The 27,687-nt window shown below is 39.6% G+C and overlaps 3 protein-coding genes across 4 annotated transcripts; 2 read left to right on the top strand and 1 right to left on the bottom strand.

Annotated features, from left to right (window-relative positions):
- Nucleotides 1-337: 337 nt before the first annotated feature.
- LOC147523678 (uncharacterized) lies at nucleotides 338-2,720 on the bottom strand. Its single transcript, XM_086571940.1, has 3 exons — nucleotides 2,694-2,720; nucleotides 1,417-2,594; nucleotides 338-1,259 (listed from the first exon to the last, which is right to left on the bottom strand). Exons 1-3 carry the CDS (start codon nucleotides 2,718-2,720, stop codon nucleotides 338-340), a joined length of 2,127 nt encoding a protein of 708 aa, XP_086428066.1.
- A 13,232-nt stretch (nucleotides 2,721-15,952) lies between these two features.
- LOC147523677 (uncharacterized) lies at nucleotides 15,953-16,870 on the top strand. The gene has a single exon (XM_086571919.1). The coding sequence runs from the start codon at nucleotides 15,953-15,955 to the stop codon at nucleotides 16,868-16,870; it is 918 nt and encodes a 305-aa protein (XP_086428045.1).
- Nucleotides 16,871-18,522: 1,652 nt separating this feature from the next.
- LOC147523676 (poor homologous synapsis 1) lies at nucleotides 18,523-22,527 on the top strand. 2 transcript variants are annotated; one of them, XM_086599351.1, is made up of 8 exons: nucleotides 18,523-18,879; nucleotides 19,910-20,029; nucleotides 20,887-20,952; nucleotides 21,084-21,187; nucleotides 21,301-21,503; nucleotides 21,582-21,628; nucleotides 21,816-21,843; nucleotides 22,266-22,527. In XM_086599351.1, exons 1-8 carry the CDS (start codon nucleotides 18,583-18,585, stop codon nucleotides 22,322-22,324), a joined length of 924 nt encoding a protein of 307 aa, XP_086455477.1. In that variant the 5' UTR covers nucleotides 18,523-18,582; the 3' UTR covers nucleotides 22,325-22,527. The 2 variants fall into 2 exon arrangements, with proteins under 2 accessions (XP_086455477.1, XP_086455480.1); XM_086599354.1 differs by lacking the exon at nucleotides 22,266-22,527 and having other exon boundaries at nucleotides 21,733-21,835.
- Nucleotides 22,528-27,687: the final 5,160 nt, after the last annotated feature.

The raw sequence follows: 27,687 nt of genomic DNA, 5'->3' as shown, positions 1-27,687 counted from the left end.
GGGAGGTGTGTATTCCAATTTAAGAAATATGGGGCAAGTGTTTTGCAGATAGACCTCGCCCAATACTCTTTGTCAATGGAAAATGTTTCTCGAGTAATCATTCTAACAGATTCTCAAGCTGCGGTTGCTAGGGCCAATGGTGCTTTTGTTGGAGAATAGAGAACACGTGATGCGATCAACGCAATTTAGGCCTTCTCCAATAAAATAGACTTCACTGTATTATTTGTAGGTGGTTTATTTGCAGGGGTGGCTTAAGGCAATCGGGGGCCTAAGCAAAGTTCCAATAAAATTTTTTTTTTTTTTTTTTTTTTTTGCATACCATATATTAGATAGAAACTTACAGCCACATTGGAACAATGTTTGCCTCCACCACACATTTTGGCAGAACAGTTACATAGCCCTGATGCAATGCCCACTGAGCAAGTTGGTGAGCATCACTATTAAAGTTCCTACTAGCCCAGTCAAAGCTAACCGATTCTAGATTACTACATAGTCTAGTTACAGCAAAATGAATGGCCTTCAGACTCCACCTACAGCCTCCACCATTATAACACTGGATTATCTCCTCATAATCTCCTTGTATGACAAAGTTGTCTCTGCCCAGATGGCACGCTAGCAGCACTGCCACTTCACTGGCCACCATCTCAGCCTCCTCAGGACTTGTTGCACTAAAACTCCTAGCAGCTGCTCCCACCATGTCACCAACATCATTCCATGCCATACACCCAGCACTCGCAGCTCCAGAGGACCTGTGAAAAGCATCATCAAAGCGTATCAAAATACTATTGTTAGGTATTACTGGAAATAAAGTATTCAAATCATTATTTGGAACAAGAAGGTTAATGGGATTAGGAGGAGCTTCTCTGAAAGCTTTGCAGCAGCTTGCTGTGACAGCTGAGCACTTCCTAAGCAGCCTTGCTCTGCTGGGGATCTTATGCTTGAACTTTGTCTCATTCCGAGCTTCCCATATCTGATAGAGCATCACACAGCAATATACTCTAGCTTGGTTGGTATTCTCCTCTCCACTCAATCTCCATAACATGAACTGGTCCACCCAATCTCTGACAGTGTTATTCCTATCATTTTCCAATCGAATTCTAATGTCCAAGCCAAACCAGACACTCCTGATCCACTCACAGCCAAAGAAGTGATGTGTATCTGATTCCAAGGTACATACTCCAGCAGAAGGGACAAGAAAAGTCCCCATGTATCTTTCTTTCCATGAGTAAGTCCCCCATGGGTAGGCCTCTTTTATAGACCTTCCATAGGAACATTTGGATGTTTGCTGGGAGACTTGACCTCCAAATGTTAGAGATGGTTCTTTGGCTTAAATTGGAAGACTGTCCCTCCCAACTTGTTGAGGTTAGGAATTGATAGGCAGTCTTCACAGTAAAGGCCCCTTTTTTATCCCCAGACCAAACCATCTTATCCTTTTGAGCACCCATAAGCCTCACCACCACCTCTTGTATGTGCTTGCTGACAAGAGGTGGAAACAGTTGATTTAGCCTGTGCACATCCCACCCACTGCCACTGGGTAGGAACAAGTCAACCACATGAGCAAGCTTAAGATCTGGGTGCTCAATTCCCAGATCTTGTAGGGTAATGGGTTGGCTACCTTTACAGAGCCAGGGGTCTTGGAGAACAAAAGTGGTTAGCCCATTTCCAATGTTCCAAATGAGCCCCCCACTTATAAGGTTGAACACCTTATGCACTCCTTCCCAAAAGTAAGAAGCAGAACCAGGAGGTTTGATCGCATCCCCACTCCAGTTTTTGTTGTAAACACTAGTAAAGACTTTAGTCCATAGAGACTCTAAGTCAGTAGCAGTTTTCCAAGGCAGCTTAGCAAGCATAGCAACATTCATATCCCTAGTTTTGCGGAACCTTAAGCCTCCCACTTGTTTTGGTTTACACAACTGCCCCCACCCAATGGTGTGGACACTCTTGGACTTCTGAGAGCCATTCCAGAAGAAATCCCTACAGGCTTTATCAATCTTGTCACAGGTAGATATAGGGAGGAGGTAGGTAGACATGGCATATAAGGGGGTGGCCTGAGCCACAGCTTGTATGAGGGTAGCTCTCCCAGCCTGGGAGAGCACCTTAGCTGTCCACCCCTTCACCTTGCCATGGATCCTATCCACAAGGTAATCAAAGTCCTCTGCTTTTTTCCTGGATAACATGATGGGGACACCCAGATACTTATCCTTAGGTTCAAATAACTTCATACCCCATAACTTTTTTTGTTTTAACTTACCTTTAAATCTAACATTTCTACTGAAAAAAATGATGGATTTATTATAGTTAATCAACTGACCAGAGGCCTCACAGTACTCCTGTAAGATAGTCTTAAGATGTCTACTGTCTTTAGGAGTAGCTTTAGAGAAGATGATTAGGTCATCAACATACAACAGATGAGAAATAGCAGGGGAGTTCCTTCTGATTTTTATGCCCTGGATCTCTCCCCTACTTTCAACTTGTACAAGCATCCTAGATAAGGCCTTAGACACCATAATGAAAAGGTATGGTGACAAGGGGTCCCCCTGCCTCAGGCCTCTTTCTGGAATAATTTTCTTGAGGGGGGATCCATTTAACAGAACCTTGAAGGAAACAGTAGTAAGACATTACAGAACCAGATTCCTCCATGGGGCACTAAACCCCAGGTTTTTAAAAATGTCATCAAGGAAAGACCACTATACCCTATCATAAGCTTTAGCCATGTCCATTTTAAGAGCCATTCACCCTTTTGTCTTAGATTTCATATGCTTCATGTTATGAAAGGCTTCACAGGCCAGCCCAATGTTGTCCCCTATACTCATCCCCTTGATAAAGGCTCCTTGGAAATGAGAAACAATCTTATTGATGTGGCATTTCAGCCTATTAGCCATGATCTTAGCAATGATCTTATAACTGAAATTGCACAGGCTAATAGGCCTAAACTTGGCCATGTGATCAGGATTGGACACTTTTGGAACCAAGGCAATAAAAGTTTCATTGAAGCTAGGATTCAGACTACCAGAAATGAAGATATCTTGGACAAAAGCAGTGATACTCTCTCCAATGATATCCAAGCAGTCATGATAGAAGATACCTTGGAAACCATCAGGCCCAGGGGCCTTAAAATTCCCCATCTTCCTCACCACTTGCCAGATATCATTAACATAGGGAACCCCAGTGAGTAGTTCATTCTCTCTATCAGAAATAACAAACTTAAACAAGTTCAAAATATTATTCTTTTCATCAGGGCAATCAGAGGTAAAAATGTGCTCAAAGTATTCATTAACAGCTTTCCCCACATTAGGGTCTACCCACCTGCCAGTTACCCTCATTATCTTTTATGCTCTCAATCCTGTTTTTTCTCCTCCTATATATAGTAGACAGATGGAAGTATCTAGTATTCTTCCCTCTTTCCTTAATCTAGTGGTTGGAGGACTTTTGCTTCCAATAGGATTCCTCCTTCACATACCAATCTAACAAGGTGGCTGTTCCGGCCCCCACAAATGTGGCCCAATAAAAGCCCAATTCAATACAAGCCCACGCTCAGAGCCCATACTCAGAACTTATCTATAAAAAATCCCACGCTCAGAACTTATCTACAAAAAAGCCCACGCTCAGAGCCCATGCTCAGAGCTTATCTACCATAAAGCCCACGCTCAGAGCCCATGCTCAAAGCCTACATACCTACACGTAAAATCAATATCAATTGCGCACATATTTTGCGAGTCAAACAACTTCCACCAACTTCATCCCACGATTGGACAGTTCTCCCGCCAGTTCTCTAACTTCATCCCACGATTGGACAGTTCTCCCGCCAGTTCTCCAACTTCATCCCACGGTTGGACAGTTCTCCCGCCCAGTTCTCTAACTTCATCCCACGATTGGAATATTAGAGAACAAGGAAGTAACTATCACCAATCATACCTATAAAATCCAACCTTCGTCATTTTTCCAGAACTACGCATCGAAACTTGATCCCAAGCAATATATTTGGGTATGTAGGCAACTTCAAAACTGAAGTCCAGTCTCATCTTTTCCCAACCACCATCTCCTTCACCATCTCCAAAAAAACATTACTTCCGACCCTCAACTGGTGTGTTTTGGCAAATCTTGCTGAAACAGTGGCTTTGAGAGCCTTAGCTTTATTATGGTTCTCATTAGTAAAAGGCTTTGATAGAACATTTTCCAGCTTACGTTGATTCTTCCTAATGTTCTGGAAAATGTTCCCAAATACATTCTTATTCCAAAACTTGAGGTTATTTTTTGTGACATGCATCTTATTAATAACATTATCATCAGGCATATCATGCATCACAGACTTCCAAGCTTCATCAATATAGGGCTTACAAGATAGATCAGATAACCACATGCTAAAGAATCTAAAAGGTTTGAGGCATCTGTCTTCAGGATTAGTGAGAGAAATATGCAGAGCCAGGTGGTCAGAGGAAGCATTGGCAACAGTTCTCACATGAGCATTAGGGAAACAAGTCAGCCATTGGGGGGTAGCCATAGCCCGGTCAAGTCTTTCCAGAACATGTGCTCCAGGGTTTCTATGATTGTTCCAGGTGAATTTGGGCCCCTTGAAGCCCAAATCCACCAACCCCAGATCATTGATGAGGTTGTTGAACTCCAACATGTACCTAGTCAGCTTGCTACCCCCCCAACTTTTTCACTCAGGCAAGAAATAGCATTAAAGTGTCCAAACAGGCACCAAGGCCCTGGCACAAGGGGAGCTATGTCCCTCAACTCATCCCAAACCCTACTTCTTCTACAAGGTACAGGGTCACCATAAACAAAAAAAAATAAAACACAACTTTATTATGGTAATTTGAAATTTTACATGTTATCTGGTTCATGGTAGCTCCCAGAACTTCCAAGTCCACACCATCTTTCCACATGATCGCTAGCCCACCACTCAGTCCATCAGCCGGTACACAGAAATATCCCCCCATCTTAAGCATCTTCCTTACCACTTCTACCCATTTCACATCCGCCTTTATTTCAGACAAACACAAAATATCAAATCCCAGCTCCCTCATTTGGTCCTTTATATGCTGAATCGCCGTGGTGGAACCAATACCCCGACAATTCCAGGCGTAGATCGTCATTGGGGTGAAGGTGACTGTGTTGGAACAGTCACCGCGAACCCTTGTGAATCTTCTGCATACTGAGCCTTTCCTTTGGTAGTGCTGGCCGAACCACTTGACCAAGCCATATCCATATTCTTCTCCTCCACTGACCGAGCATAATGTTCCCAGATACTCTCATCATCACTGTCTTCTGGAGGTGGTGCTGGACCAGAACCCTGACCTTTGTACTGTTTTCTCCCAGTCCGATTATTCCTTATTGCTTAATCATCTACTGCCAAAGGCATTGGCTATGAGACCGTCTCATCTGAATCATAGTTCATCCCTTCACCCTTGTATGGGATCATTCTTGTTTCCCTACCTCCTTCTGTCCCAGTTGACTCACTAGAAATAGAAATTATGTTAGCATTCCTTGGGATGAGGGTTCCTCCTTTGCCTTTCCTCCTCATTTCTTCTACATCAATCTTCGCCTTCTTTGATACATCTTATAGATTTGCTTATGTTATTTTCATATGAATGTAAACCCTTAGTTTATTTTGCAACAAATTTAGAAGATAACAATTATTGTAAAAATTGATCATAACATTTTTTTTTTCTTAAATAATCTCCTCACAAAAAAAATTTATTTATTTTTATAAAAATAACAAAAATACAAAGTGAAGTAGAAACATATAGGAGTGTTATGAGGGAGATCCTCACAAACAATGAGATCCAAGATAAGACACTATAAATACGTGAGGAATACTGGAAGAATAAAAAATGTCTTACACCTATAACACCGTAGCCGATCATAGCCAAACAACAAGGTCATAAACTTGAAATTTCAATAGATTTATTTTACAAATAAAGAGAGAGAGAGAGAGAGAGAGAGAGAGAGAGAGAGAGAGAGAGTAATAATAATAATAATTCTATACCAAATTAAACAAAATAGAAAAATCAAATAAGACAAAAAAATGATAGAGATAAGATTGAAGTATTGGCTTTAATGTCTCGCATTTAATAATTTTTCATGAAGTGATGAAGAAGTTTAATTAGTTATGGAGGCGTGCCTGTTTATTTATTGGAGAAGGCAAAAATGCGAAGGAAACGAAGGGGTTTAATGCGATTTTATAATTTATAATATAAAAACATTTATCTAACCGATTAAAATAACTAAAAAACAATAGTTTTTTTGTTTTTTTTTTGTTTTTTTTTTTTGTTTTTTTTGTTTGTTTGTTTTTTTTTTTTCCCCCCCCCTAATAATAAAACAATAATAATAGAATGTACATGAGCCAGAATATATTACTTTTTTTTTCCCTGAATATATTACTCACTAAGCTCTATTATAGGGCTACAGACGGATAGTTTCGATTCAGATATGCCTACATCCGAATCCGAAATTTATCATTCACATCCGAATCCGTATCAAAATATCTCGAATCGGATATCGGATAATATCCGATCCGATCACTAAACATGGGCTTTCATGATTTCGTAATGGGCTTTCGTGATTTCATGGACCTTATCACCTGGTACAGTCTAAATCATGTTCTAATCAACATCAAACTGTCTAAATTTACTGAGGCAGTACCTCATTCATCAAAATCAACCTGTTAAACAAATCACCTGTCAAAAGTGTCTAAATTAACATTAACATAGCAGTTCCTCAGTTCATACTTCATTCACAAAATCAACCTGTTAAACAAACTTCAACAGTTCAACCTCTTAATTAAGAAAATACTTCTAACTTAATAAAATACACTCATAACAATTTACTAGCATCAGCAGTATCGGCATCAAAGCGTAGACTCGTCGATAGGCGTATGGCTCACACTACTACTTGGTGAAGGAGCTGATGCAACACTGATTGGGGTTGGGGTAGCCATTTCCACCTACATAATACAATAAATAAAATCAATATTAAGGACAATAATAAGTGGCTATTAAAGTTTGAACATGTTTGGAGTTTTCAGTAGACAAGCAAGTAATTACCCAAAAAAAAGTAGACAAGCAAGTGACTCGGGTAAAAAAAAAGGTTGAAGCAAGAGTAGACACTGTTGTAAGTCTTTTCTTTTTTTTTTTTTGCCTTCTCAACACTTGCATTGGCCGGGAGGACTTAGAGTTGTACTGTTATATATGAACTACAGCAGGGTGGAGTTTCTCAAGTTCTTAAAAAGCAGATACAAAACAATCCAAGTGTCTCCTCTGGTTCATCTATTGGAGGTATTTTTCAACACCATTTTAACAACTAGTTCCATCCTTGTAACCTTCAATACTAAACGTCTAAACCCAAATGAATAACAATTTCAACACTAAACGTCTAAACCCAAATGAATAACATATATCACTTCAACACTAAACATCTAAAGTCTAAACCCAAATGAATAACAATTTCAAGTTATAACATAAATGGTAATAGTTTAGAATATGAGGACTGACCACGGTTGGGTTTTAGGATTTGCTCTTTCTTTTGCTGTCCAGCAATTGCTAAGCTCCAATTTAATTTGCTAGCGTAGATTCGTAGAATATTAGAGAGGAGTGGTGTAAATATTTAATGGTGAGATTACGTGGTGGTGGTGCGTTGAGATTTGATCATTTGAGAACTTAAGAATTTGAGATTTGATGCTGGTGGCGGCGTTTGAGTATTTGAAAACAAAAAAAAAAACCCTAAACTAAATTTGCATTTATATTTATAGTTTTAATATAATAATCCGTGAGCGTAGCGAACTCTTGAGGTCGGTTTCAAAAGTCCCACTAAAATCCACTTCGTTGGTGTCTGTCTGTACCCCCAATAAACCTAAAAAAAAAAAAAAACCCCTTTCCCCCTTACAGATTCCTCCCTCCAAATTTTCTCTCCTTATCTCTCATCTCATCTCACTTCTCCTCTCTAATTTCTCATCTCCAGCCTACGAAAAATATTGGGTTCCAACTCTATTCCCGCCCATCGAATTTTCTCGCTCGGTTTCTCGCTGTTCTCACTTGTTTGGGTTATTGATGAATTGAGTACGCTGGTCGTTTGCTTAATGACTTTGTGCTAGAGAATCTTGACTCTCCGCTTAGTGCGAAAGTGGAAATGATCTGCTGAATGCCGCGTTAAGTTTCTTAAAGGTCTGAGCAATGCAATGACTCTGGAATTGTCTTTGTGGGAGCTTTAGGTATGCCGCGTTAAGTTTCTTAAAGGTCTGAGCAATGCAATGACTCTGGAATTGTCTTTGTGGGAGCTTTAGGTATGTTTCTCATTATCGTATTTTGGCATCCAAATAAGGTTCTAATGCACTAACTTTTATATTCGTAGAGTTCAATTTCAATGCCATTGTCTTCTAGCTAAAGAAGTTTAATTGATTCATAAGTTAATTTACTTAACAATTTGAAAATGAAGTACATAAGTATAGTTACTTCTTTTGGTGTCCGTGATACAACTCGATAAATGCACATTAACTATGACTGTGTTACTTATTACGTCATATCTTGCCTTAGGTACCACTTACCTCGATCCTTCCTCAAACCTCTGTGAAACCTCTTAGTTTTTGTTGAGGAAATCAGTGGGACCTTGAGGTATGTTTCTCATTATCGTATTTTTGGCATCCAAATAAGGTTCTAATGCACTAACTTTTATATTAAGTAGAGTTCAATTTCAATGTTAATGTCTTCTACCTAAAGAAGTTTCACTAACTTTTATATTCATAGAGTTCAATTTCAATGTTAATGTCTTCTAGCTAAAGAAGTTTAATTGATTCATAGGTTTATTTACTTAACAATTTGAAAATGAAGTACATAAGTATAGTTACTTCTTTTGGTGCTACATTAACACTGAGTTAACATAGTATCTCATATTTCTATAATTGTAAGATATTTGAAAGTGACTATGAACTATAGTTGTATTTTCAAGGGTATCCTGATGTATTTGAAATCTGAGATGTAACCTGCCTATAATATCCTCATTAAAAGTTGTAGTAAGATTGCCATCTAATGGATACAAAGATAGAGTCCCACACAATGTCCACGATTGGGTAGATATAGAAATTGGGTGGTGTTGTTGTATCTTGGGAGGTTCAAGAAACAGATTGTAATTGACTCAACAATGTTGTCATAAATGAATAACACGAGAACCGACCATGACATTTAGAAGGTTGTGTTGTCTCCTACCGCTTATGGAGAGAAACAAAATTCAAGAGTTTTAAAAGACGTAGAACTAATTCAAGAGTTTTAAAACAAAATTCAAGAGTTTCAAGAACTAATTTGTGTAAATGTTTCTCTTAAATTCATTTAGGTGTAGCTATTATTCTCGTTTTTACGTCTTAACCCATTTTTTTTTTTGGCTCATTGGTTTAACGCCTATGGTTTTGGGATGCAAGACTTGGTATTCTCTTCTGAGTTTGAAGTCGAGCACTCCAAGCATCGTTTGTCAAAGTTTGGTGGGCAAACAGAGGAGTGCCCTGCACATAAGTCAATCTAGAATAGAGCTAAGACTCTGCTGCAAGTGTGACACCAATTGGCTGTTATGATTTTTTGCAATAAGTCTAGATTAGAGAAGGCTGTTATGCTTCTATAGCGACATCCATCACACGTAATGCACCTTTCCTTTCCTTTAGAGGTTTTGTATAATTTGGCTAACTCTGAGATAAACGGGCCAATTAATAAAACTAAATAGGATTACCTACAACTATTTTCTTGGATATGTAGTTCTCCAGGATAGATAATTGTGAGGTGACTTCCTCAAATATAAAATATCTAATAAAATCTCAAGTTCTTTTATTTCTATATATGCTTTTCACTATAAATATGTTTCCTAGATCTCATGTGATTGAAAGGTAATCGCCATTGTACTATTTTAATTTTTACAATTACTTTTGATTTCTTTCTCTAATAAAATCAGATCCTTAAGTTTGTACAGTTGCTGTGTGATATTATGCAGGATTGCAGAGAATGTCCATACTCTATGGAAAGCTGAATTGTGAACTTGGTTGAATCCCGTCAGTATCACATTTATTATGTGTACTTCCTCTACCCGTATTTCTTTATATATATATATATATCATTCATGCATATTCTACCATGTCATGTCCCAATAACCCAATAGAAGGGATGCAAGTAGACTTACGGCTAGTGGGTTATACCGCTAGTGCCGGTGTCGAAAGCCCCAACCACATCACCAACTAAAGATCCATTAGTGTTTACACTTGTGGGGAGGTTTGAAGATGTGGAACCAAGCCTTATTAGATGCATAAACCAAATCTCATATGCATGCGTACTTGCATAGTCAGCCTTATCATCGAAGTAACTTTGATTATTTCACAATATATATTCATTTATTGATATAAGTATACTATGTACAACAAAGTTTAATTATTCTCTTATATATATATATATATATATTCAAAAAACCCAAATATATATAGCTAACCATTTTCTTCTATCTTTACAGCTGCAACATTTGGGGCTCTGGGTCTTTTTGCTTTTATGTTAAATATTTGAAAAGGAAGCGGTATGTTTTCATTCAAATTTGTGGTATTCCCGACTAACCGTTTTCATTGCAATATGTTCCCAAAGCTAACCCTTATTTGTTTTGTCCTTACAGACTCAGTTCTTCTGGTTTTGTTTTGCTTCTAAGTCTTCCTGTTTCTTCAAGAATATCTCAAGACAAAACAAATGGTATGTATTCATTCGAATTTGCTTTGCTCATTGTTTTAATTTGTTTTGATTTTGTAACTACTATTTCCATGGTCTCCAATTAATGCGATTGTTAAAGGCAATGTCATATGAGTCGTGTATTTTTTCGTTAAGATTCATGCCTTCTTCTTCTACTTAATTTTTTACTATCTCCTTATATATTAGTTAGTATTACTGCATTAACAATAAGTTTGAAGTAGTTGCACTTTATAATTTTCATCCGTTTACTAAATTTTCCCTACCTTAACTTCCACTTAGACAAAACCAAACAAATTCCTAAATTTAAACTAAAACTATTTAATGTTCCAGTTTGCCAACTATGTAGGGATTACAATTGACACCTGACGTAGGGTTCCTCTCATCCCTCCTTTTCCACTCTCGGTGTTTTAGTACCCAATGGAAGTAGTAGAGGAAGGTTTACCCGCATAACCGCACCAAATTGATAAGTTCTTTGGTAGATTTTATAGTCGCCGGAATCAACATGCTCCCCTACCACGCTCCCCTACCAACTACTACTGGCTCGCCTTCATAATCGTCGGCCACGTAACTCTTTCGCCCAAATTTCAACATACCTCAGCGGGTTAAACTGCATACCAGAAATTGCCTATCCAACTACTGAAGAGGCGCATAATTCGCCTCCGGCCGCACTTCTTTTCAGCGTCTAAGGGTGCTACCATCTCAACCTCAAAGTTCTATGCATATTAAGTAGGATACGATCGCCTGAGAATCCTCTAGAAGTAATCACATGTTTAGAAACTATGAAGGAATCTCTTCAAAGAAGGGAAAGGGTCAATGATCTAGATGAAAATTGCCCACTAATAGAATGGGTTCATAGATTTGGGTAATCATGCAGAAAATTCTTTGCCAAGGAGATTGTATCCGATGAAGCAGAAAATGCATCGTCTATTGATTGGGTTGACAATCTACTAGGGTCGCAAATGACTTCAAGAGGTTATGGCGAGGGTTGGAAGTCAAGAAGATCAATCTTTTAAATGGATATCAGACGCCGTAATCCTCTATAAGTAATCACATGGTTAAAAACTATGAAGGAATCTCTTCAGCAAGGGAAATGGTCAATGATCTAGATGAAAATTGCCCACTCATAGAATGGGTTCATAGAGTGGGTAACCATGCAGAAAATTATTTGCCAAGGGAGATTGTATCCGATTTAGTTGAAAATGCACCGTCTATTCGATGGGTTGACAATCTACCGAGACAGCGGTGACTTCAAGAGGTTATGACCGGGTTGGAAGTCAAGAAGATCAATCTTTGCAATTGGATACTGTATCTAATTCTGATTCAGCCGACAATTGCCCGCTCATTCAGTGGCTCCGTAATCCGAGGGTTGGGGCCCAAATTGATAATACTTGCCTACCACTATTTCATGCGTAACCTTCAAGCCGTTATTCTTTTAACTGTAGACATTGCATTTCTAATCACGATGACATCTCCCTCCAAAGGCAAAGCGATTGGAGCAAAATCGGCTAAAAATATGCCAAAAAAAGAGCTCGCGCCAAAAAAACAAACAAGTGAAAGCGTGCATCGATTAATCGGTTGATACTTTAGAAGAAAAGCACGATTGGCCAAACCTCCGAAAGCAGAGAGCTACTCATCATGGCCTGAGACAACGCTTTCAGTAGAGCTTTTCGTGGATTACAAAATGGATGAAGTGCGACATTCCATACAAGCTCTATGTAGAGCTCGTGAGAAGAACAACATTTGAAAGGCAAAACCCCTGTTGAAAGGGTTGTTCAAAACACCTCAACGCGTTCGTTAGAAGAGTTGTTGGCTTAAGAGTTGCACGTCAAGCAATTGCCCGTCAAACAGTGCTTATTGCTCCTCATAGAGTTATTTCGCAGAGCGTTGTTCATCAAAGCCTTCTTGGTGTTCAAGTTATGGTGGGTGAAGACAATATCCGTGAAAGCCCTAATCTACCACCTACTATGGACGACTGCATACCACTCTCCAATGCACAAGTCTTCCGGAGATCATGCAATGATATTTCATGGGTCAGTTGTCCTCTATGCAAAAGAAAATTTCCCGATCTAAAGATTTCTTCAGGTATTTCCTTTTCTTTGTATATTTTGTTGGAATATGTTTGTATTAAGTGAGGACATCACCTATAATAACAAAGAATGCTGCAGGTATTTGTACCTCTTGCAAGTTGGATAACCGGACGAACCCTGACGCTGGCATGTTCAGTGTTAACAATTCAATGGATCCGGGCATTATGCCTCTGGAACTGTCTCGTTTGTCCGATCTAGAAAGAATTCTCATTGCCAGGGTGCACCCCATGATGTCTGTGTATCGTGTTAGGGGTCAACAATACAAGTACAGTGGTAATGTCATAAATTTTGCTCAAGATGTCAATCTGATTGCCACTGTTCTCCCATTCAAGCCCGCTGATTTGTCTGCAATTCTTGTGGTTAATAGAGGGGGACCACATGCAAGCAAGGAATTCCGTGTTCGGCGAGAATTTGTTCGCACAGCATTAGCTTGGTTGAAAACTTATCATCGGTACTATAATGATATAATTATTGACAATGGAACTATAGAAGGACTACCTATAGATGGACAACCTGAAGACATACCACAGATGTGCCACCCTGTGGAAGATATCGAAAATGGAGCTTCTACCATACCGGGGGAAGCATATGAAGATGAGGGACCACCTGAATTGCAAAACCAGGATTTGCACATTGACGAGTTTCATGCTGTTGGAACCATTTCTATTGCAGCACAACCCAATCAACAAACACGTCTCCAGAGGGCATTCAAAGTACCAAATGTAGATCAAACTAATGTTCATATGCCTTTTACAACTCACATCATTGATGAGTTCTCAACCCCTGGATATGTTGCTATGGCATTTCCAACTTTGTTTCCTTACGGAGATGCTGATTTACGACAAGCTCGCCCAAATAAAAGTCAATCCATTGCCGTACTTCCAATATCGATGAAATATCATGATTTTTGCTAGAGATTCTAGATTCCGCTACTTTGCTTGGAACTCTCTTTCAAGGTGGCGTGCACTTTCTTTAGGTGATGTTTTTGTCGAGAAAAAATCCGGGGATCTTTGAGTTATCAATTGAGGAAATTCGAAATATGGTTTCGTCCGGCGACAAGCAACTAGCTAATCGTGTCTCTTATTTTGCTAACAACATACGCGGTACTCGATCTTATTGGTATACAAGATTGAAAGAACTGACTGCCATGGTTAAACAGTTGGGTGCACCAACCATTTTCTTCACACTGGCTGGCGACATGCAATGGCTTGAATCGTTTCGTATTTTAGATCCTTCTAATGATCTTGAAAGGATGTCTCCTTTAGATAAAAGAAGGGGACGCGCAAAGTTAATTAATGATAACCCAAATGTTGTCGCTTGGTTCTTTCAGGCAAGGGTGGAATTCTTCTTCCGGGATTATTTACGAGATGAGTTCTCTGTGGTTGATCATTGGTACCGGTTTGAATGGCAAAATCGTGGTAGTGGTCATGTTCATGGATTTCTTTGGCTATCGGATGCTCCAGATGTTACTAACATTGAATACAGTGCTATAAATAGAGCTAATGTCATTGAATATTTTGATAGACTTGTTTGCACTATGAATCCAGACCCAAGCATGTCTAGAAATATGCAACAACATCCTTGTGCACGCACTTTGCCACTCGACTTACAACTTGATACAAACGAAGATGACTATGTTACATTGGTCAATTGGGTCATCGCGACACTCTATATGTGGAAGTCATTGTTTGGCGCTTTACACAAAGCAACAAAACAAATGGTATGTCGCTTTAGATACCCATTTGATGTAATTGATCGTCGAAGATTGTAGAAGAGCCTCCCAAACAAGTAACATGTATCATTTTCTAGGGCGCCGGAATGATGAACTTGTGTGTTCCCACAATCGAAAGATTTTGCAGACCTGGCGTGCAAACATTGATTGGTCACCTGTCCTTTCAGTGCAATCTGTTGTAAATTACATTGCTAAATACGCCGTAAAATCTGAACCAGCCTCAAAAAGTTTCAGAGATACTTTCCAAGAAATTGTTGAAGATTTTCGTCGACCCTGTCAAAATGCAAGATCTGCTTTCAAGCGCCTACTTATGAAGAGTGTCTCTGAAAGAGATATTTCTGCCCAAGAAGTATGTCACTTGCTAATGGGGTACCCATTGACACGATCATCCAGAAAGTTTGTACTCTTAAATGTAAGCGAGAAGAGCATGCTAGCATCAATTGTACGTCGTAGAAGAGTGGACGACGATGATGAAATTGTTGGAACAGATCCAACCTTTGTAGGAAGATATATGCAACGACCTTCTTGCTATGAAAATACTTCCCTCCTCAATATGGCAAAGAGTCATTACTTTAAGCAAAAGGTTTGGCACACATCTCGGTGGCGCGGTTGCCAGGCGTTTGGTTAGGAGCTAGAGCGGTGACATCCTACCGGCACTGAAAAATGGGAATTATTTTGTCATCAACAAGTCTTAATTCATCACCATTATCGAACTCGAAGAAGCTAAGGGAGAATTTGCATTGTGGTCCGAAGATACTATGACTTGGGTTTTGAAGCCGCTTAATGGGATTATTCTTCGAGAACCGATAGATGAAGAGTTTGAAGATGGTATTGAGGTAGAGCTTGGTAATCAAGACTTACTTCGGGATGAGTGGATGACGGCAAAGAAGAATGGGGCCCACGTTTGTCCCTCGGGAAAATGTGGAATTAGGAAGGAGAGACTTCGACATTTCACACGATCAATGAAGGTTTACACCGTTATCCAAATATTGAAATTGATCGAAAATTTGTGCATACTACGCGTTGTGGTAACTGAACTAAATAATGAACCTCAACCCGTTGTACGGATAATGACTTATCTCATGAACAAAGAGTTGCTCATGATATGGTTGTTAGAGCACTACAAGATGGAGCATTTATTCGCTTAATTGTTTGTGGGGAGCCGCGGGGAAAGTCCACTCTCATAAATGCAATTGTGTATTCGATTCATCGCATTTTTCAGAACAAACAAAGCAAGACGCGTGTCATGGCTCCCTACCGGAGTTGCCGCTTTTAATATTGGAGGTGCAACCATCCATCATGAACTTCGCTATCACTATAGAACGTAAAGGTATTCAAGAAACTTCCAAAAGATTGAAGGTGATCAATGTCGACGATGCGGGGAAGACTTTAAAGACACCAAACTTATCATTATCGATGAGTACAGCATGGTCGGAAGAAGTATGCTTGCAAATATTGACCGGCGTTGTCGAGATATTTTCGCAAAGAATAAGCCATTTGGTAATGTATCTATTATCCTCGTTGGTGATATGCGTCAATTACCTCCTGTATGTGACAGTGCATTATATGTCCAAGGTGGGTCTATTCAAAAACAACATGGTGGAATTGTGTATTCTACTTTCGAGAAATGTGTTCGGTTATCACATATATTTCGACAAGCAGGAGATGAGCAAGCATCATTCCGAGAAGCACTATTCAGACTCAGTAATGGAACTTCCACCGTCAGTGATTGGCAATTATTTCTAACTCGAGATATTTCCTCCCTCAATATGGAAGAGATTAACACCTTCAAATATGCTTTACGTTTATTTCCAACAAAACAGCCTGCACATGATTACAATCTCACCCGACTAATTGAACTTGGAAAACCAATTGCTCGAATTGTCTCAAAAAATAATTGTGATGCCGCTACCAAGGCTTCGTCAGATGATGCAAAAGGTTTGGAGAAAGTTCTGTGTCTATCCCTTGGTGCACGTGTTATGCTTCGTTCAAACCTTGCCACAACAAATGGACTGGTTAATGGTGCAATGGGCACTGTTGTGGATATTGTTTACGGAGATGGTTGCAGATCACCGGAAGATATACCTCTTGCTGTTATGGTAGACTTTGACCACTATCGTGGTGCTAGATTCCGTCCAGATTCTAATACAATACCAATTACTCCACAAACATCTCATTGGAAGGCAGTGCTTCTACCGCAAGATTCAAGTTCCTCTTGTACTATGTTGGGCTATAACAATTCACAAAAGTCGGGGCTCACTCTTGATCGGCTGTGGTGGATATTGGTGAAAGGAAAGCCTCGGTTTGACTTTTGTTGCTTTGTCTCGCACAAGAAAGTTGTGTGATTTAGCATTTAGCCCTATGTTCTCTTTGGAGAGACTTGAAAAGATTGGAAAATGCATTGGTCTTAGAGGCCGATTGCAAGAGGAGAATCGTTTGTTAGACTTATGCGCTTCAACCATTTGATGTTCTTGGAAAATCTGATCGTTGAAATGTTAATTTATTGTTTTAATCTCGGTACGTAGTATTCATCTTTCTAACTTTATTTCTATTTATGTTGTTTGCAAATTCACTTCATCAATATGTTATATATTTCTCATAAATGAATATATAATATCGTTATCATGCTTAATTTTGTTGTTTGGATTTATGTAGGTTCTTCCACAAGTAATGTATAGGAGGACATTTTTTGATGGTTGCTGCAGATGGATTTTGTCACTTCAGCTACTGCCTTTTATATTATAGTTGTTTGGACTTTTGCTAACCCTCCTCTCTATGTCTTTTGAGTTGAGTTGAGTTGAGCAGTTTGTAAAGTAAATAATTGTGCAACTTCTTATATGTATAGTATTTTAGAACCTTTGGGATGTTGTTACTTTGGTTATTCTGGTTCTTCAAATGTATGTTTCTAGATATGATGAGGTTTTTATGATTTAATATTTAAAATACAAAGGAGACTCTGTGAAATTTTCATTAAAGTAAAATACGTGTTATGATTTTTCTAATGGAGAATGTAATATTTGCTTTTAAAGTAAATAACTGTGTAACTTGTTATTATGATATAGTGTTTTAAAACCTTCGGTATGTTACTTTAGTTTTTGATGGTGTTGTCTATATGTATTTTTGTTCTTCAAATAACTAAAGATAAAAACATGTTTCTTTGGAATGAGGTTTTGTGATTTAATGTTGAAAATATAAATAAGATTTTACCGAAAATTCCTTTCTTATTCATTTGGAGAATGTAATATTGCTTTAAAATTAAATATATGTTGATAGGATATTATGTGACTTATCTCCAAACATATAAGGGCTCCATAGGGGTGCCTATCGTAATGCATGACTACTTAACATGAGAAATTCCCACAAATACTAGCTTCTTTTATTGTTGGGATAATGGTCTACTTCTTCACATTTACCGCACACGTAATTATTGATAGTTAATTTTGTGTACGTGTTAAAGCATAACACATGTTAATACACGACGGTTGGTTCAAGCATTTAATAAAATAACCGTGTAGTAAAAGATTGAATCAATATTGTTACACTTGAATAAATTATCAAAAAGACTGTTAGACAATGATATAGTCTATTTTTCTTAATTTATCTGTCTAATTATCAAAAAATTAATCAAGTCGTGAAAATAAATAAATAAATAAAAATATATATATATATATAAATATAAATAATAATAATAATAAATGATATACTACGCTCACGCATCACTGCAATGCAGTATACTAGTATATTTATATTAATTAAATTGGATTCGAAATCTGTTTGGATGTGAAAATTTATCTGAATCCGATATCTGAAAATTTCGGATAATATCAGACTTGAGAGACCTCATTGAGTCATTGGTAGTCTCAACTCTCGACAGATCAACGGTCAAGTCACTCCCAAAAACAGAACAGGGGTCACATCACGTGAGAAACAAAATGACCAAAACACCCTTAAACTCCTTCCCTATAAATACCCTAACACCTCTCTCCCATTTGACTTCCACCATCATTATTTTTCCACAGCTCAAAAAAGAAGAGGGACAGCTAAACAAAAAATATATATGGCGGGAAAAAAGAATCATCTAAAAAACTTATCAAAAATAGCAGCAGAAGCACAAAGAAACTTAGAAACGTCATTAACTACTGTTAATAACAAATGGAAAATTGAATACGCTCGTTTTTTCAATTTCCCGAGATTTATATCATCTTCCTTTCCGAATCTGAGATCTTTACCGAAATCTAAACTTAAATGTGGTGGGACTTGGTTTCCTTCTTCTTCAAATGCTTATCTTCAGATTGTCACTGATTTCTTAAACCCTGAATCTGTTCTGCTTGTTTCTATCGGTGATAAAGTCTTTGTAAGTTGTATCTCTCTCTTCTATAATTGTTGTTGTTGTTGTTACTTTTGGTTTCTATTTGTGGAAATGTGTTTGTGATTGAAGTGTTATTTACTTTAGGAGTTATTTGTACTTGTAGGGTTTTGAATGCTGGATTAGTTTATTTTGTGGATTAGGTTTTTAATCTATTGCTTGGATCCTTAGAAATGTGGGTGACTTTTATTGCTGACCATTTATGGTGTTTTTGTTGTTGTTGTTTCGTAAGGGTTTAGATGGTTTTTGAGATATGCTGAATATATATATATATATATAAGAGGCTACACTGCAATTTATGTAGTGGTTATGGGTTTTTAGATGCTTGATATATATAAGAGAGACTGCTTTTTTTAGAGTGCAATTTGGTGGTTCTGGATGTTTGCCTGCTGTTTGGAGAAAGGATTTGAGTTTTTGTTAAGATTTAGATTGGAAAGGTGTATGTAGATTGGAGTTTGTTTTGCATTTATGTTAGCGGCAGGTACTACACACACTAACTTTATATTTGGACTAGTCCTAATTATTTTACTGTGTTTCAGATTTCTTTGTGGTCATTTGATATGATAAGTTATATACTGTAAATAATTGGAGTGTTAAGATGTGCTGAATATATTCTAGTCCACTTATCATTTCAATATCACATATATCAGAATCTCTACACATCATTGTATTAAAAGAAGGTTATAGATTTTATTTCCGAATGGGATTTCCCTTTCAGCTTCCATATCCATTTCTGTACATGTTTTAGGGAGCTAGCAATCTCTCCCCACGCATAAATTTTGCTAGAATATATGTTTTTGTTGATATTGATTCGTGGTTTCTTTGGAATGATACTTAGATGAAGTCCCTTAGGAAATTTACTAGTCAAATTCCTGATATTCATATAACCACTTTTGATGACTACGCAGATTCAAAAAAGTTAATTTCATATAATATCTACGTCTGGACTTAAGTCATAAACACCGGAGACAAAAAAGGAATGAAGGATAACTGTTGCAGTCTTTTTTGTTTGATGCAGGAGGAGCACTTCACTTGTAATCTGCATTTCTCCTGGCCTCAGGTGTCATGCGTCAGTACCCAGTGCCCTCCCAGAGGTAGTAGAGTAATCTTTGCAAGCTACAAGGATTGTCATGGCCAGGCAAGCTCCTCCATTTCTTTAGGATCCATTATAAGTGTTGCTTGGTTTTGAACTTCACCTATTCTCCACTCTACATAAAAAAACAAATCACACACCTTTTTTTTTACTGTTTATAGTTGCTGGCTTCGTTATGTAACTTTTAATCTGTTAGGAAGTGACAATGTAAAAGTATAATAATACTGGTTATATGCTCTTAATGGGATTGTTAATGGATTTTTTCAGAGCCAACACGGTATTTTGGCATTGCATTGTCTGTTGAGTTAACTACTAACTCTATGCAACAATATAACGGAATAGATGGTTCAGTCACTTTTTGTGGGTGACATTATCATAGGTCATGCCACTTTGAGTATTGCGTATGATAGTCTTATATCCCTTGGTGTGTCAATTTAAACTTTAAAGACTCGTGCCATTGTATAGAATCCCAGTATTCCACGTCAACATATAGTAATTTTGCCCAATTTCCAATTATTTGCTCCTCAATAACTTGCTTTTTTGGACCAACAAATCCACATTTCTGTCTTTTAAATATGGCTTGCACTCGGGGCGTGTCCAAAGTCCAAACTGAATCATGTCAATTGAGGTTGCAAATGATGGTTTTGAAAAGGATGTGAAAGAAATGTGTTTGGTTCTCTTTTCCTGGCATGAGTATATTTTTATATCCCTCCTTAAGTACTTATCTCATATGGCTGAGTTATATGATGCAAATCGTTACGGAATAATATGGTGATAATCTTTTGAGTCCAAAATTTAAGGGCATTCTAGTGCAAGTAGCAATTTGTAATGCCAGGATATTTGCCTTCTCAGTTTGATTGTTATTATTATTATTACTAACCAGTGATCCCGACGGTTTACAGATACAGAAATTTGCCTTGCGGTTTGCATCGTCTTGTGACGCTGAGACTTTTATTGGTGCTTTGAAGGTGCGGTTTTCAAGTCTTCTTATGATAATAGAAATCAAACTCTTGAGATCTAGGGCCTCAGTTCTGCTTCTTGAAACCATCCTCCCTTGCTATGTTCATGGCTAAATTTTCCTATTTCTGTTAAATCTCAGGATAGCTTGAAGGATGCCATGGAGATGGGGGTTACAAGAAGTGATTCTGGATCTGAACTTTCATCCCAATCAGAGTTTGTCCCTTCGGATCGACTCCAGTTCAGGTCAGAAAGAGATCAAGAATATTTTAGCAACTGCATATGTAGTTCTGTTAACAGATTCAGTTATTGATATCTTTGAAAAGAGAACAATTGCTTGAGATCTGTGATTATTTCAGACCTGAAGAGTTGAGTTTTGTGGATCCAGTTGCCACATATTCTCCTCAGATGAGGTCAATTTTGAACTACAATAGCAATGAGAATAGATGTTGCCAGGAATCATTAGTTGGACAGGGTCAAAACTTTGAAAGAGTTTCTCAAGTGGACCTGCCCCCGAGCTTCACAGCACTACTAACCAACTGTTCTACGGAGGTTGAGCAAGGTATACTGATAACTTATTGCACAATTTAGAAACTGCTCCTACTCAATTTTCTTTTAACTGAGACCATTGTTTCTGCAGAGAAAGTAATGGCACCTGATGAACTTGATCTCGAGTCCCTAGTCATGGTAGCTTCCTATTCCTTCCCAACTCAGATTTTCTGTTACTATTAAAGCTGTTCTGTAATTTGAATTAGTTGGAGACACATCTCGTTTGTGTTTACATCTGATAGGTGCAGTATCGATGGACAATTTCTAGCTCTATGGTATCAATAGCTCTTATAATATTTTGATCAGTTCTTTAACTTTGTTGCAGAGATACGCATCAGAATCTTCCTTCCTTGGTATGTGAATCTATCCAGTAAAGTGGTTCTAAATTGTAGATTACTGGTTTGTAGATGTAAATACTATTAGGCTGTTAAGTATTGGTGTCAGTTTGGGTTCCCAAATGAAAACCATTGGATATTTTAGACTGTGGAAGTAAGTAAAAGTGACCTGTGTTTGACTTTTAAAAAATGGTATTGAGAAAAGAGAGTAGAAAGGGAGGGGGGAGAGCAAGATGTTCAGCTTCAGCATGCAGGTTTGTAGAGTTGAATATGAACATACTGAGAATATGTCTTTTGGTCGTACTTTTCTTAGTTGGCCCCGTTGGATGAGCTGATGAACCCATTTGTGAACATAGAAACCAGTATTAGTATAATTTGTGATCCGATTGCTTATTTTCTTTCTTTTGGCTCTCTTCAGTCTTAATTGTTTCTTTCACCAGATATGCTGGACAAAATAGACGAGGTTATCACTGAAATGGGGGGTGATCTGGCGCTATAGATGGTCCTCTTTCTGTGGTCAAAGTACTATAATTCTCTCCTGACTATGGTTATTGGTTGCTGTAAGCCTGTAACTGCCCAGTAACCAGCTTGGTGTATAGTACATTCTCATTTCCACTTATCATGATATATTTGTAACTTCGATTCCTTACTCCTGCAAACAAATACGAAATACTATACAGCTCACTTTTTTTAATACAAAAAGCAAATTGGAAAAAGGGAAAAAAAGGTTTTTCTTTAAAGTGTTTTTTTTCTTCACTGTCTGTCTACATTTGCATGAGTATTATTGAAGTAATGGCTTGGATTATTATTGTTGATTTATTTCCTGCGTCTGAGTGTAAATGTGTATTATGGGCAAATAATTAATCCTTTGTGTGTTTTCATCACACTATCAACATCAAGGCAGCAACTCACTTGTAGTCCATTCCTTGAATGTTGGCCTATTTTGAATTGCGTAACAGCTAAATGTTTGTCAAGGAGATCTTCATAAATCAGATGAGAGTAGTGAACACTAAAATAAAAGAAGAAAAAAATAAAAGAAAATGAGAGTTGCAGGCTATTTCTCGTTGAGGTTTTGTTGTTTTAATGTCTGATGCATTAACTTTTAAGCCCAGGGCGATTGTAAAAGTCCTATAAGCAACTTCAGTATAAATTTTTCCAGTAAACATGATGGTACAGTTTTGTCAGGTAATCCATGGATGGTTTCTGCCTCGCCATTAGCCCATTACCCCCCTTTCCTCTGCAGGGGAGTGCCCTGCTCAGGCTAGGCTTGCTCCTTTTTGCTGGAAAAAATTTCACTACCCTTGTTAAAAGGTCCATTCAATGCGGATAAAGGATTGCATCTGCTATATACGAAAGTTGCTCAATCTCACACAAGTCCTTCCCAGATCATGCTTTTTATTCAAAACTCTATAAACGTATCTGGTTTAAATCTAGCCTTAGTTTTCAGAACGTGGTAGTCTAGTCCATAGCCTGCAGTGAGAAGAAGTCTTCTGCTGGTAATCTGGCCAGTTGACACCATCAGGTAACAGGTAACGGTTTGCTAGACTGCACTGTGCTTGAGGAGTTTCTCAGGTATTGGACATTGGAATATATATCCTGGCCATTACTTTCAGCAGTCTGTAATTTTGGTTATGTTATCTTAGTTCCTCCCAAGGATGAGGTTTATTCCTACCAATTCCTACAGAATTTTTTTTATTCTGCATAAATACGATGTAGAAGGTCAATTAGTTTCGTTCCTTTCAAAGTAACAATGATCTACAATGTCATTTATAACCTTATAGGTGGAAACAGACTCATTTATATCAGAAATCTGGCAAAACAAAAGAAAATCTAGTTCCCACTGAACTCGAAACTATATAGTGAAGACAGCATACCATTGTAGACCTGATGTTTTGTGGACAAAAAACGTGCATGTTACTTGACACTGGCTGTAAAGGAGTGTTTTGGTTTTCCTTTGTGTTTGCGAAGGGTGAGGGAAGAGAGTTGAGATTTTCTGGAGGGACCGAGTTCGCTTGTGAGCGAGCTGCCTACGTATCCTCTTTTGGTTTTCCTTTTTGGAGGAGAGAGGAATCAGGTCCGACGTAGTTCAAATAGGTGGTATTTATAGGCTTGAAGAAATGTCAATCCAAGAGGCACGTGTGTCTCTTGTACACGTGTAAGGTGGAGACCGTGAATGAGTGTTGGGCTGGTTATATTATAAGTTGTGTGCTGATTGGGAGTTGGCGCGGTTTGTTGGAGTTATCCCTCACATGAGGAGAGAACCGGAGTCGACGTAAACGGGCAAACTCGACATCGAAGTCGGCTCGAGATGCCGGCGCGCCAGAAGTTCCAAGAACATAGGGCGACCCAGCTTTCGACTCGCGCTCAGAGTGTGCGGAAGTACCTCCGCATAATTTTGTGGGCCTTGCTACAAGATTTGGAAATTTGGTTTTGGAGATAAAACCAAAAATCAAGGTTTTGGAAAACCTAACCAAAAACAAGTCGAAGGATTGAATCCGGACTAAAACAAAAGAGAGTACATTTTCTGAGAGATACAACCTGTAAAGAGATAAGAGTGATCTAGTAAGGTTTGTAAGGAGAGATTGTAATCTTCCTTTGCTCTTGTGGAAGTAGGCATCACCACGAACCACGGTAAATCTTTGTATTGTGGTTTGCTTTTACCGCTTTACATTATTATCCATTGTTAATAGTTGTTTACGAGTTGGGCATGTTAGTATAGGTAGTTTGTGATATTTGAGATTTATCCGAGTTGAAGTGTGTTCATACAAGTTTCAGGTAGTGGGGAACCGATTGGTATTGGTATAATCCCCAACACGGTTGCCCTATTTCCTGGTGGGAAGTACAAGTAAGATTTTGGTAATGATTACTCCCGGTGGTGACCTTATTCGGTATGAAAATCGGCCATGTGTTCGCATCGAGACATCTTTGGGGACCACCTTGAGAGCTACACGATCGGTCTTGGAGGTCGATGTATTGAGATCGATATGCAATGTTTCTTAGAGAGCTGCTTCATAGATCGGTCCTCGAGGTCGATGTATTGAGATCGCTTATGCTTCGTATGCAATGTTCCTTAATGGGGATATTGCTCCCCTACACAGCGCCCTCTCAGTAGATTGGTTGTGTTCGTGCAAGTGATCTGCTGAGAGAAGAATCAACACTTGGGTGAAGCATGAGCGAGCTATGGTGATCGTTCTGACTGAGATGCTGCTGAGTTCGAATCTTGTAGCATGATGGTTTTGGCGGGAAAGAAAAATGAGGGTGTGGGTGGCACGTGACAGAATCATAGCAGTTGGAAAAGAGTCGTGTCGCCGCGATTATTCGAAACTCAAGAAAAGACAGGTGCTTGGACACGTGTGTGGGCTATATCATAGGCCGTGATCATAACTTCTTGGGAACTGAATAGGCGGTTGTGCAAAATCAAATTTGGGATAACCAAAAAGGCATTTCCAGGTTTCTTCTTCCGCAAAAACGCAAGCTAGGGCTCTGCAGGTGAGTGCTTCTGTTGTTGTTTCCTTTTCATTTTCACTTTGCTTTCTTCTCGTTCCAGTAGGGTTTGTTAAGTTGGTAGGTCAGTGTTAGGTTGTAGGGTTTAAGGTTGGGTAATTTGAGAAAAAGAAAATACTACAATGTCGGATTCTGACGACAATCGCTCGGAAGAGGTTCGGGAGATTTCACCGAAATGCCGGGGAAGTATGAAGAGAGAAAATGAAGACTTCGTTGAAAGTGGTGGTGGTGGTGGTGAATTGGGGTTGAAGTGGATGAAGAAGTTAGGGTAGATGAGGTTAATAGTCGATCCGGGTCGAAGATGACGTGGCTAAGTACGTCGTCGAGGGGAGATGACGCAAAGAAGTGAAGTTACCCCCTAAGAGCAATAGAGCATCGCGGTCGCTAGCTTCGTTTCCGAAAGCGGAAAGCAGCTTATGGGATCAATGTTCCCGACGGAAATATCTGAACCCAAGCCGAGTGAAGATGTTCAGTAGTGAGGGGTACAATCCCTCGAATGGTGGAATAATCATCCGTGAAGGTCACCGAGAGCCGCATGCGGATACCGCTCAAAATTGGTTTGTGACTTCTTGAGTCACTGTGGGAAGTCTCCATGCCAGTTCGTTGGTAACACTTGGCGACTATTTAAGGTGTTCGACCTGTTGAATGCGAGTGGTGAATACCACATAGGGGTGTCCGACATAATAAAGCATTACGTAATGAGGCGGTCTGGTAATCTGAATTTTAGCTTGCAAACCATGGCGACGCGTTCTGCTATGCTTGATGGTGTAAGCAATGAGGCCTGGACGAAGAGGTCGTTGCTGCTAGTTGGCAACTACTGTGTTAATGGATGTAGGTTGCGAACTAGGATGTGTAGCCTAGCCGGTGGGTAGGCTTGTCTTCCTTTTGACACTTTAATGGGTGAGCGACTGTTGTTCTAACTTGTTCATCTCTTTGTTTTGTTTGCAGAGTTTCCTGTGCGGACGCGAACTATCGTGGGGAGATAGAGAGGTTCGCGCGGTTGAGTCGAGAACAAAAACGAGCTAAGCTTCCGGAATTTGCTCATTTCTTTGAGGAAAAAGGAGGTGCTGCGATCCGGGAGAAAAGAAAGGCTCAAAAAGAGCGAGCTCTAGGTCGAACGAAGCGAGTGGTGATGGAGAAGCGTACCAGTGATCTGATAACACGGGAGGACCGAGACCGGGCGCGTGGCGTCCCGAGGCGTCCTCCTGGTGGTGGTCTTCTGCAGGGTCGGTAGCTCGAAGTTTTGGGCCCGGCGGTTAACAATTGACGCCCTATGGGCGAGATCGTGAGGCCTTCAATGCTCGGCCACTGAGGCAGTCGGAGAAGAGAAGAAGCCGGCGGCGGACGCAGGGGCTCGAATGGCTAAAGTTGTGCGACACGCCCTGGGCGAGAGCTCTAGTGGGGGGGTGCTAGTGGTGGGCGCCGGAGTCGGGCTGCCCGAAAGGAGTTATGGACTTGGCCACCTTCGGTGCGGGATCTAGTCCGTCTCGACGAGGACGGGAACCCAGTCCGCTAGCGAAAGCGAAGGCTCCCAAGGCGAAGTTGGGAAGGCTGTTGTTGAGTGCCGACGACCGGAGGCCCGATTTGTGTATTTAGATGAACACGAGAAATAACGGTAAAGCATAATCGACCGCAGTTCAGGTCGAAAAAGGTATCTACTGTTTTTTCGAACATCATCGTTGGATGGCAACCGCAAGGAACTTGATGAAAAGGGACCGGGCGGATAACATACTGGCGGATGGAAATCGCGCAATGTCCGGGTAACGCGGGTTTGTCGTCCCTTGATATAGCGGTTTTGTTATGTTCGTTGCTTTGATTTGTTTATATATATGCACTATGGCAGCTTGTCGCTGGTTTCCAAAAGTTGAAAGAGATTGCGCAGATTATTTGAAACGGATAGGAGTCCGTGTTGAAGCCGCCGAGGAGTGAAAGAATGTGCGTGACGCCGCTAAGATGGAGCGTGAGGAGCTTGAGGATCCGCGGAAGGCTCATGAAACTCGAATCCGGGCGAAGATGCCGAAAGATATTGAAGTCGAAGATCCGAGGCGGCTTTAGAAGCGAGTTGGGCGGCGTTCGCGGCCGCGAACCGTGGAAAATGGAAGGTCGAACGATTATGCCCTTCACTGCAAGAAGGTTGCTCAGGACGCTACTAAGGCCTATGATGATCTGGATGCGGACTTCGGAGATCTCGAAGCGGATTACAAGGCTTTGAAGGAGGAACACGCGCCGCCGTCGGTGCCCCGCAAGTGGAACAGTAATGAGGAGACGTTGGGGAGATTGGCTCCTCCTTGATCATGCCGTAAGTCGTGGTGTCCGTCGAGCCATTTGCACCGACGCTACCGATAAGTTTGGAACTGG

The sequence above is a fragment of the Coptis chinensis genome, chromosome 1 (genome assembly GCF_015680905.1).
Source record: "Coptis chinensis isolate HL-2020 chromosome 1, ASM1568090v1, whole genome shotgun sequence".
NCBI classification, from domain to species: domain Eukaryota; kingdom Viridiplantae; phylum Streptophyta; class Magnoliopsida; order Ranunculales; family Ranunculaceae; genus Coptis; species Coptis chinensis.
This window is presented reverse-complemented; position numbering and strand designations above follow the sequence as displayed.

Coding starts and splice junctions, on each gene's coding strand:
- LOC147523678 (XM_086571940.1), bottom strand. CDS start 2,720: ATGGACATGGCTAAAGCTTATGATAGG. Junction 2,595..2,693: donor TGGCTAAAGCTTATGATAGG/GTATAGTGGTCT, acceptor GTTTCCTTCAAG/GTTCTGTTAAATGGATCCCC. Junction 1,260..1,416: donor CAAAAGGATAAGATGGTTTG/GTCTGGGGATAA, acceptor TTCCTATGGAAG/GTCTATAAAAGAGGCCTACC.
- LOC147523677 (XM_086571919.1), top strand. CDS start 15,953: ATGGTCGGAAGAAGTATGCTTGCAAATATTGACCGGCGTTGTCGAGAT.
- LOC147523676 (XM_086599351.1), top strand. CDS start 18,583: ATGGCGGGAAAAAAGAATCATCTAAAAAACTTATCAAAAATAGCAGCA. Junction 20,030..20,886: donor ACAAGGATTGTCATGGCCAG/GCAAGCTCCTCC, acceptor GACGGTTTACAG/ATACAGAAATTTGCCTTGCG. Junction 21,504..21,581: donor TTCTACGGAGGTTGAGCAAG/GTATACTGATAA, acceptor TTGTTTCTGCAG/AGAAAGTAATGGCACCTGAT.